Raw genomic sequence first — 11,964 nt, forward strand, 5'->3', positions numbered from 1 at the left:
TTCCAGAACATCGGTCCAGGGAGAGGCAATGGTGTCACAGCAGCTCGGTACATTGATCAATCTTGAGACCACACGCCATACCTCATTTGGCACGTCGCCGCAACCACGAGTTTCAGCATAATAACGCCCGTACCCACACTGCGAGAGCAACAAGAGACTTCCTCCAGCAGAATGGCATCAGAACCAAGCACTGGCCTGCCCTCAGTCCAGATTTAAATCCCAATGAGCACCTGTGGGACGAGATTCAAAGACGGCTGAATGACGCCCGACCAAGGCCGACAACTGCAGCTGAACTGCGTCAGTCGTTCCTCAGAGTGTGGGCTCAATTTGCCTATGGCCTTCATCAACCGCCTCATCCATTCCATGTATCGACGTTGCACAGCAGTCATCAATGAACATGGCGGACACACGAGATACTGACTTGTGATGCCATTTTCTCAGAGACTAATGTTGTGTTTCACTTTAAGAACATTTGACACTTTAATTCCAACCTTGATGATCAGTTTTGCCAAGTTTCATCTTTTTAATATGTCTCAAAGTATGTTTACAGTGTTTGGACAAATAAGGTTTCTCATATATCTATCCATGGTGACGTTTCATTTGCGGTTCAGTATATATTTATACATCAAAGTGACCGTATCGCCAGCTCTCCGTTGGGCTTCGATGACAGCACGTGGAGCCGTACAACCAATGTAAACAAAGGATAACTACGCAAAAACAAGTAGCTTATACTTTAGGATACTTTCTTAATGAGCCGCGGGCACGGGTGGCCAAGTCGTCTAAGGCGCCGCGATTCGTTGTGCAGAGTTGCGTCTCTTTGGCACGCCAGAAACCTATGATTGTGGGTTCGAATCCTGATTCGCCCCGATTATGTTTCTAGGTCTGTCAGCACCATATCCGTTTCAGCGAAGTGGTAAACGTCTGAGACCTGCATCACATCGGGCTTTCCGCCCACATTAAGCTGACACGCCGCGATATAACTGTAATACTGTTAAAAGCGGCGTTAAACCCAACTCACTCACTCACTCACTCACTCTTAATGAACCGTCGCCATTGTTTGACATTTGTTTATGAAAATGTGAAAACTTGTCAACAATGAAACGGATGAAAAGCATACGCAATATCTTGAATGGACTGTGAAGGATGTGACGTCACATGGCGCTGGCCTGTGGCAGAGGTACCATGCTGACAATGCAAGGAACTATGGGTAGGAGAGTGCCTTTCATTGGGAAATGAATGTAATAACACGTGACCAATTCAGCTAATCAGAATGCAAGAATTACAACGACCACAACGAAAACTTAATTATGTACACATGCGCATGATATATAGTCGGAATCGTACAATCGACTGTTCATTTGGGAGAGATTTCTTATGAATATGGAAAAGGTATTGTCGCTTTGATTTACCCACTATTAAGCTGACACGCGGTGCTAAAACAGAAAGACGGGATTACTCACTTTACTTGAATACAAGCCGTTTATTCAGAGACATTTGCAGTAATACAACATTATGGAGACTGAATTTTCATTTCCTGCTGTGTGGCACATGACCATTTGTATGAAGTACGTTTACACCGGTGTGGTAGATCAGATACTCAAGCTCCAACATTTTGCTGCCTGGAACGTAATGGAATGAGATGGGGTGGTTACTCATGCTTCTGATGCCCTGAAATATAATATTAATAATAATAATAGGTCGCTCATGCTATTGATGCCCTGAAATATAAAATAGCAATAATAATAAATAATAATTATAATAATAATAATAATAATAATAATAATAATAATAATAATAACAATAATAATACCTCCGTCCATATGGAATATATAAATACAAGTCCATTAATACCTCCGTCCATATGGAATATATCAACACAAGTCCATTAATACCTCCGTCCATATGGAATATATCAACACAAGTCCAGTAATACCTCCGTCCATATGGAATATATAAACACAAGTCCAGTAATACCTCCGTCCATATAGATTAAATGAATACATGTGCAGTAATACCTCCGTCCATATGGAATATATACATACAAGTCCAGTAATACCTCCGTCCATATGGAATATATAAAAACAAGTCCAGTACCTCCGTCCATATGGAATATATACATACAAGTCCAGTAATACCTCCGTCCATATGAAATATATAAATACAAGTCCAGTAATACCTCTGTCAATAAAGAATATATACATACAAGTCCATTTAGACCTCCGTCCATATGGAATATATACGTACATGTCCAGTAATACCTCCGTCCAAATGGAATATATGAATACACGTCCAGTAATACCTCCGTCCATATGGAATATATAAATACATGTGCAGTAATACCTCCGTCTATATGGAATATATACATACAAGTCCAGTAATACCTCCGTCCATATGGGAAATATAAATACAAGTCCAGTAATACCTCCGTCCATATGGAATATATAAATACAAGTCCAGTAATACCTCCCTCCCTAAGGGATATATAAATACAAGTCAAGCAATACCTCCGTCCATATGGAATATATACATACATTTCCAGCAATACCTCCGTCCACATGGAATATATAAATACAAGTCCAGTAATACCTCCGTCGTTATGGAATATATAAATACAAGTCCAGTACCTCCGTCCATATGGAATATATACATATAAGTCCATTAATACCTCCGTCCATATGGAATACATAAAAACAAGTCCAGTACCTCCGTCCATATGGAATATATACATACAAGTCCAGTAAAACCTCCGTCCATATGGAATATATAAATACAAGTCCAGTAATACCTCTGTCAATAAAGAATATATACATACAAGTCCATTTAGACCTCCGTCCATATGGAATATATACGTACATGTCCAGTAATACCTCCGTCCATATGGAATATATGAATACAAGTCCAGTAATACCTCCGTCCATATGGAATATATAAATACATGTGCAGTAATACCTCCGTCCATATGGAATATATACATACAAGTCCAGTAATACCTCCGTCCATATGGAATGTATATATACAAGTCCAGTAATACCTCCCTCCCTAAGGGATATATAAATACAAGTCAAGCAATACCTCCGTCCATATGGAATATATACATACATTTCCAGCAATACCTCCGTCCACATGGAATATATAAATACAAGTCCAGTAATACCTCCGTCGTTATGGAATATATAAATACAAGTCCATTACCTCCGTCCATATGGAATATATACATACAAGTCCAGTAATACCTCCGTCCCTATGGGATATATAAATACAAGTCCAGTAATACCTCCGTCCCTATGGGATAAATAAATACAAGTCCAGCAATACCTCCGTCCATATGGAATATATACATACAAGTCCAGCAATACCTCCGTCCATATGTAATATATAAATACATGTCCAGTAATACCTCCGTCCATATGGAATATATGAATACATGTCCAGTAATACCTCCGTCCATATGGGATATATCAATACAAATCCAGCAATACCTCCGTCCATATGGAATATATACATACAAGTCCAGCAATACCTCCGTCCATGTGGAATATATAAATACATGTCCAGTAATACCTCCGTCCATATGGAATATATGAATACATGTCCAGTAATACCTCCGTCCATATGGGATATATCAATACAAATCCAGCAATACCTCCGTCCATATGGAATATATACATACAAGTCCAGAAATACCTCCGTCCATATGGAACATATAAATACATGTCCATTAATACCTCCGTCCATATGGAATATATAAATACAAGTCCAGTAATACCTCCGTCGTTATGGAATATAGCAACACAAGTCCAGTACCTCCGTCTATATAGAATATATACATACAAGTCCAGTAATACCTCCGTCCCTATGGGATATATAAATACAAGTCCAGTAATACCTCCGTCCCTATGGGATATATAAATACAAGTCCAGCAATACCTCCGTCCATATGGAATATATACATACAAGTCCAGCAATACCTCCGTCCATATGTAATATATAAATACATGTCCAGTAATACCTCCGTCCATATGGAATATATGAATACATGTCCAGTAATACCTCCGTCCCTATGGGATATATCAATACAAATCCAGCAATACCTCCGTCCATATGGAATATATACATACAAGTCCAGAAATACCTCCGTCCATATGGAACATATAAATACATGTCCATTAATACCTCCGTCCATATGGAATATATAAATACAAGTCCAGTAATACCTCCGTCGTTATGGAATATAGCAACACAAGTCCAGTACCTCCGTCTATATAGAATATATACATACAAGTCCAGTAATACCTCCGTCCCTATGGGATATATAAATACAAGTCCAGTAATACCTCCGTCCATATGGAATATATAAATAGATGTCCAGCAATACCTCCGTCCATATGGAATATATAAATACAAGTCCAGTAATACCTCCGTCGTTATGGAATATATAAATACAAGTCCAGTACCTCCGTCCATACGGAATATATAGATACAAGTCCAGTAATACCTCCGTCCCTATGGGATATATAAATACATGTCCAGTAATACCTCCGTCCATATGGAATATATGAATACATGTCCAGTAATACCTCCGTCCCTATGGGATATATCAATACAAATCCAGCAATACCTCCGTCCATATGGAACATATATATACATGTCCATTAATACCTCCGTCCATATTGAATATATGAATACATGTCCAGTACCTCCGTCCATACGGAATATATACATACAAGTCCAGTAATACCTCCGTCCCTATGGGATATATAAATACAAGTCCAGTAATACCTCCGTCCCTATGGGATATATAAATACATGTCCAGTAATACCTCCGTCCATATGGAATATATGAATACATGTCCAGTAATACCTCCGTCCATATGGAATATATGAATACATGTCCAGTAATACCTCCGTCGTTATGGAATATATAAATACCTGTCCAGTAATACTTTAGCTGATATTGCTTATTACGAAGCCCAGTAATACAAGACCCGTGAAGATCCGGGATAGAATTGGTCCTCAGCAACCCATGCTTGCCGTAGAAGGCGACTATGCTTGTCGTAAGATGCGACTAACGAGATCGGGTGGTCAGGCTCGCTGACTTGATTGATGCATGTCATCATATCCCAATTTCATGGATCGATGCTCATAGTATCAATCACTGGATTGTCTGGTCAAGACTCGATTATTTCAGGCCGCCATCATATAGCTGGAATATTGCTGAGTGAGGCGTTAAACAACAAGCCAACAAACCAACGTTATGGAACGTTTCAAATACATCTTTGTCCTATAACATTAACACGATAAATATATTTATTTACCTTCTTTGCTCCATTCGCATCATAAGAGTAGTACCACTTTGGATACCTCCCATCAATGTGAGCAGATGGAGCCAAACAATGGAAACGGCTCCTGCCTTTGGAATCAGAGGAGTTGCCAATGGGTACTCCAAGGGATTCCATACACTGACCAAAAGCTACGTCACCCCCGATGCCAGTTTGACGACATATTTTGGGGTCATGTCCCTGTTGACCAAACCTTCTCAGGGCCTCTTTGCTGACGACCAATCCGGATCCGCCACTGGAGTATCCTTGTTTGATAATTGTCTTAAAGTGATGGCCGAAATATATAGGTTTGTTTGTATCGAATTGTGTCAGGAAGAGACGAAGGTTTTCTACAATGAGGTAAGTATCGTCATCAGCTTTAAAGAACCAATCACAGTCATCGAAGTGATGTTCATAGACAAAGTGGTATCCACCGAGGGTCTTTTCGGTCAGATGATTTCGGCCTTCCGACACGTTAAGTCCGACTGCTGGGAAAGCGGTGTTTGTTTCTGAGCTGATGAACACCACTCTGTCGCAGCGTTTACCCCACGTCATCTGGATATATCTCGATCTGCTTTCGAGGTTTTTTGGGTTTGTCATAACCCAGCAAGATATTCGCAGGCGAGATGCAATTGTTTCTGCCACCTCTTTAACATAACCTGAAACACAATTATTGGAGGTAATAAGGGTGTGTCTAGATTTTATTTCATTTACTTGTTTTACTCACACACTCATTCCTGGCCCCAACAACACAGTCGATCACAACCATCTTCTATATCAATATGTGTTTACGAACAGGGAGGCTTTATGAAAATGCTCATGGTGTCAATCACTGGAATGTCTGGGCCAGACTCGATTATTTACAGACCAACGTCATATAGCCGGAATATTGCTGAGTGCGGTGTTAAACAACTAACAAACAGACAAACTTTATGAAAAAGGGTCAAAATGGTTCGAATACCAATCAAACCCCTATATACGGGACCCGTGAAGATCCGGTGTAGAATAGGTCTTCAGCAACCCATGCTTGCCGTAAATGGCGACTATGCTTGTCGTAAGAGGCGACTAACGGGATCGGGTGGTCAGGCTCGCTGACTTGGTTGAAGCAAATCATCGATCAAAGTTGCGTGGATCGTTGCTGATGATATCAATCACTTGATTGTCTGGTCCAGACTCGATTATTTAAAGACCGTCGTCATATAGCTGGAATATTGCTGAGTGCGGCGTAAAACAACCAACCAACCAAACCTATAAACGGTCCTTGGTTTGTCAGCACTACTAACTTGTCATAGTTTATTAATTAATATTGATTTCCAGGTAAATGAAATTGTTGTTATCATGCAAGTTATAGAAAGCCGTGGAATATGTCGATTTCAGAAACAAATAACATTTCCGTCGACGTGTTGTTCACCAAGATGCTACAATTGATTTTGGTGTTTCATTGGCATATCTTTTACTTGCAATAGGCTCCTATTTAGGTTTCCGGACTAGTACAAGCAGCCACACACAATACCACGCACGTCGCCATATAAGTGCACAAATCTTGAACGCGAGTTAAACCTCATTTCGCTCAGGCCTCATCCAGACCGGATTACTTAAGACCTCCGTCGTTTAGCTAGTATATAACGTAAAAGAACAGCAGAAACCAAGTATTATAAGTCTTTTGAACACGTGTAGTATAAGAACACTGAATATGGTAAAGCTGAAAAGTGCCAAAAGCAAAAGTGGTTTCAAAGAAGCGTTTTCTAAGAGTACATGTACAACAAACTACGTTTATAACGAACACGCTTATAACGAACTGACGGATATAACGAATTGTTTTGCTGCCGTCCATTTGCTGTATATATGCTCTATATAGGCTTATAACGAACTACGGTGATAACGAACTACGGTTATAACGAACTAAACTTAGTGTTCTCTTTGAGTTCATTTTAACCGTAGTTTACTGTATGTCTTTGCCCCAATCAGATTTTCGAAAGATGTGAAGGTAGAAAAATTCCAAACATATGGGGAAAAGTGTACAAAGAAAAGACTATTTTTCAGACAAAGAAACATTACCCATAATTCAAATGGGTATCGTGTAAAAAATTCTGTCTTCTTACCATCTTTCGTCCTTGCATCAAGTACACGTGACCTCGCGAGGTTCCCTCTGACAAATTCCCAATTCCGCACCGACTGTCGCAAATTGAATAGGAGCGTCCCACAACAGACGGCTATGAGGACAACAGTCAGCAGTTTTAAATGCTTCGAAACAATCTTCATTTACACTTGTGTCTGGTCGGTTTGCACCGACTGTTTGATCAGGGAAGTCCGCACAGTGTAGAATACGGCCGTCTATTTGATCAGGGAAGTCCGCACAGTGTAGAATACGGCCGTCTATCTGATCAGGGAGGTCCGCACAGTGTAGAATACAAACCGTCTATCTGATCAGGGAAGTCCGCACAGTGTAGAATACGGCCGTCTATTTGATCAAGGAAGTCCGCACAGTGTAGAATACGCCCGTCTATCTGATCAAGGAAGTCCTCACAGTGTAGAATACGACCGTCTATCTGATCAAGGAAGTCCTCACAGTGTAGAATACGACCGTCTATCTGATCATGGAAGTCCGCACAGTGTAGAATACGGCCGTCTATCTGATCAGGGAAGTCCGCACATCATATAAAATATATCCTTCTATCTGATCAGGGCGGTCCGCACAGCGTTGAATACGTTCGTCTGTCTAATGAGGGCGACACTCGGAACGTAGAATACGTTTGTCAGTCTCATTAGGGCGATTTGCACATCATACAGTAAATTGTTCTATCTGATCAGGGAAGTCCGCATCGCGTTGAATACGTTCGTCTATCTGGTCAGGGCGGTTTAAGGGTGTAGAAAATGTCCGACTCTGATAAAGGAGATTTTAAGCTCACAAATCGAACAATATTGTATGTCAACATCTGTGGCATTTTTTTATAACAGAGACTAAACAATAACTAAATATCGTTCGGATCAATTATATGGAAGGTTAGACTGTTAAAGTGTATATTCTATCTGACATTAAGAGGATGAGTGTACGTATCAGTTGACGTACCGTGTCTAATCTTTCAAGTCATGCCATTTATTCCAAGGTTACTTGAAGTTATACGGTAATACTAACTTTGTGAGGATATGGAATGATTCAGCAGCTGCGTGGGTTCTCTCTTGGATTTGGAAGAAGCGCTTTGTAGTCAATTCTGAATGTAAATACAAACGTACACAACTTTCAATTCTGTCATATACAATTCCCCTTTACATTAAGTGTGTTTGTTTGTTTGCTTGTTGTTTTACGCCGCACTCAGCAATATTCCAGCTATATGACGGCGGTCTGTCAATAACCGAGTCTGGACCAGACAATCCAGTGATTGAAATCATGAGCATCGATCCATGCAATTGGGATCGATGATATGCATCAACCGAGTCAGCGAGCCTGACCACCCGATCCCGTTAGTCGCCTCTTACAAGCATAGTCGCCTTTTATGGCAAGCATGGGTTGCTGAAGACCTATTCTACTCCACGCAATTGTTTGTTTGTTTGTTGTTTTACGCCGCACTCAGCAATATTCCAGCTATATGACGGCGGTCTGTAAATAATCGAGTCTGCACCAGACAATCCAGTGATTGATATCATGAGCATCGATCCACGCAATTGGGATACGATGACATGCATCAACCAAGTCAGCGGGCCTGGTCACCCGATCCCGTTAGTCGCCTCTTACGACAAGCATAGTCGCCTTTTACGGCAAGCATGGGTTGCTGAAGACCTATGCTACCCCGGATCTTTACGGGTATCACTAATGTATTTCTAGAGTATTACCAGGAATGAAAAATATATTGTGAATAGTGGAGCAATGTGCCCTAAAACAAGCTTGTTCATTATCAATATTATGACTTTCACACTAATTCTGTAGACGACTGTTTAAAATAGGAGTATTGAAGTACTTATCAAATGGATTCTTTGAGAGAATCCTCAATAACTGTTTGTGATGTGAGAGGTTTTCGGCTATCATCTTCCTTGTTGCTAACGGCTCACGTTCGCTTGTACACGACACAGAAATAGCGATGTAAAAAAAAAAACCCGACAAAACGAGACTATTGGCATGAAATGAATCAGGTATCCGATAAAAAAAAGTCTGACGGAACTAAACAAAGCTACAGTTGTAAGTTTGAACATTTTTAATCTTCCGAAGGCGAAGAGCGTTGGCCGGGATCGGGACTTTGGCCATCCCTGGGAAGAATGACAGATGTCAGGTGGCGCCTCTTGCTGGTCTGAGCAAACAGGTGAAGTTAAGCAACGTCGGTCTCGGAGAGTAGATAGATGGGTGACCACGTTAAGCAGCTTGAGCTTCTAGGACTTCGGTCCTGCCCCACACTGAAGCACATGTACCACATATGGTGTCTCCTCAGGCAAGTGACTTTGTTCAAAATGTGCCTCTGTTCACCCAGCAGTGAGTGGGTACCCGGTAGGATGAGATGTTAATCTTGTAGCGCCTTACTATGGTCTGTTGTAAGGGACATTCTCGCGATCTCGCATTCTCGCGATCTCGACCTTTGGAAACGAGCTAAATATGCCCAAAACACGAGAATGCGAGATCGCGAGAACGCGATATTTGGCCAAAATCTCGCGTTCTCGCGATCTCGCATTCTCGTGGTTTTGGTACATGGCATGTTTTGTCAAAAGTCGACAACATAAGAATGCGACATTTAGACATGATGTAAAATATCGCAATCACGAAATCCAGACTTGCCAAGTTAGACCAAAAAAACACGAAATCGCGAGAACGCGAAAATGCGACATTTCATTTTCTCGCGTTCTCGTGTTCTCGCGTTTAGACGCTGTCCGTGCGCATGCGTAATATCATAAGGTCAAACGCATGCGCTCGTTAGTAGTCGTTTGGTCATGCTTCTGTTATGCTCTTCATTCTTCAAGTAGCATTTAGCCAAATTATGACTTGAGCTTGAAAATGCTATGTAATTTACATACACAAAGTCCTTTGTAGATTAGAGTAGAGTCCTCTCCCTTTGGTACAGTTTCATATAAAACTTTAAACTAAAACTCTCAACTACTCAATATAATATAACAAAAGAAATTGTGTACATGAATGTCCGATGATAGTGAAAACCATAAAGTATCCTGAAGCTTGAAACAAAATATCACTGCCAGTGAGAGAGTAAATATTGCCTAAAGCCACATCAGCAGTATTGCAGCTATTCGCGGCTGCATTGTCAGTTACAGACATAATCACCGGCTAGTGATATTCTCCATGAGGCAATATTATACACGGCTAGCATATTCATTAAAACAAAAATCTCAAAGACCAATTTGTAGCATTCGGCTAAAATGAGATTGTCCGATGTTTTTGCACCACACCATATTCGCTTCTTTAGGCCATACAAAATTAAGTAATAGATTTTCATCCTCTACCACCTGACTACAAAACATCCTGCCTTACATAATTATTTTGCCTCAAAGTTCCTAGAAATAGAAATATCGCTAATATGTGTGTTACTACTCCGTACACGTAGCCCTACTGAACACGAATGATGCATGTGAATCGTATCTTCGACTGCATTTGTACATAGATGCCTTAAATAGTTCTATAAGAAAAAAATAAAATGTTAAAAATAACATGCACACCGTCTTCCATGTTTTTAAAATTCATCGCTTTGAACAGTGTTTATATATGGGATGGAATGTTTTCAAGAATGGTTCCAAATTCTCGCCGACCGTCATGGTTTGGGGAGACGTGAGTAAGCTTGGTCTAAGTCTGGCAATAATCGGAAAACTGGATTCGAGAAAGAATTGTGACAGTTTACAAGATTATTATTATATTACAAGATTAGATGTAATGACAAATACTCTGAACCTTTTCGACCAATTAGCTTCGTTTTGAGCCAGATTCGAATGGAACTACAGTAAACTACGGTTATAACGAACACACTTATAACGAACTAACGGATATAACGAACTAACTTTTTATTCCCAACTATTTGCTGTAGTTATACAGTATATATGCTTATAACGAATTACGGTTATAACGAACTGAAATTAGTAGTCCCTTTGAGTTCGTTATAACCGTAGTTTACTGTAAACTAATTATAGCGGTCCAATCATGAGTGGGTGATGGTGCTGAAATGGGGTTTAACGTCGCATCCAAGATTATTGCACTTATAAAGCGACGTGCATGCACGTGTATGTGTGCGTGTGTGTGGCTGCTTGTACTTGTCCGGATTGATGCCGATTTGTAGTACTAGCCCATTGAGATACCAAGCTGCAGTTTAACATGAATACCCCACTAAGACACAGTATATTGACCGACCAGTTCTTGTTTTAGCCCTTTAATACCGAGCACCACGTGTATGTGTGCGTGTGTGTGGCTGCTTGTACTAGTCCAAAATTGATGCCGATTTGTTGTACTAGCCCATTGAGATACCAGGCTGCAGTTTAACATGAATACCCCACTCAAACACAGTATATTGACACCGAACCGACCAGTTCTTGTTTTAGCCCTTTAATACCGAGCACCAGACAGGGTAACAACAAGAACCATTTTTAACCGTCTTTTGGTATGACGCGGCCGGGGACCTTCCGCTCTCCGGGCAGACGCTCTACCACTAGACCACGGAGGCGG

General features: G+C 40.6%; 1 protein-coding gene across 2 annotated transcripts; it reads right to left on the reverse strand.

The window, feature by feature from the left end:
- Positions 1-1,470: 1,470 nt before the first annotated feature.
- Positions 1,471-8,186, reverse strand: LOC124148679 (glycoprotein-N-acetylgalactosamine 3-beta-galactosyltransferase 1-B-like). 2 transcript variants are annotated; one of them, XM_046519911.2, is made up of 3 exons: positions 7,421-8,186; positions 5,316-5,977; positions 1,471-1,619 (listed from the first exon to the last, which is right to left on the reverse strand). In XM_046519911.2, exons 1-3 carry the CDS (start codon positions 7,578-7,580, stop codon positions 1,590-1,592), a joined length of 852 nt encoding a protein of 283 aa, XP_046375867.1. In that variant the 5' UTR covers positions 7,581-8,186; the 3' UTR covers positions 1,471-1,589. The 2 variants fall into 2 exon arrangements, with proteins under 2 accessions (XP_046375867.1, XP_046375865.1); XM_046519909.2 differs by having other exon boundaries at positions 1,471-1,668; positions 7,421-8,184.
- Between the last annotated feature and the right edge of the window lie 3,778 nt (positions 8,187-11,964).

Source organism: Haliotis rufescens, unplaced genomic scaffold, assembly GCF_023055435.1.
Source record: "Haliotis rufescens isolate VD_foot unplaced genomic scaffold, xgHalRufe1.0.p SCAF_69, whole genome shotgun sequence".
Taxonomy (NCBI): Eukaryota; Metazoa; Mollusca; class Gastropoda; order Lepetellida; family Haliotidae; genus Haliotis; species Haliotis rufescens.

Bases quoted from the DNA above. Each gene is read 5' to 3' on its own strand.
- LOC124148679 (XM_046519909.2), bottom strand. From the start codon at position 7,580: ATGAAGATTGTTTCGAAGCATTTAAAACTGCTGACTGTTGTCCTCATA. The intron at 5,978-7,420 runs GTAAGAAGACAG...ATTGTGTTTCAG, and splicing joins TGATGCAAGGACGAAAGATG to GTTATGTTAAAGAGGTGGCA. The intron at 1,669-5,315 runs GTAAATAAATAT...ATTATATTTCAG, and splicing joins ATGCGAATGGAGCAAAGAAG to GGCATCAGAAGCATGAGTAA.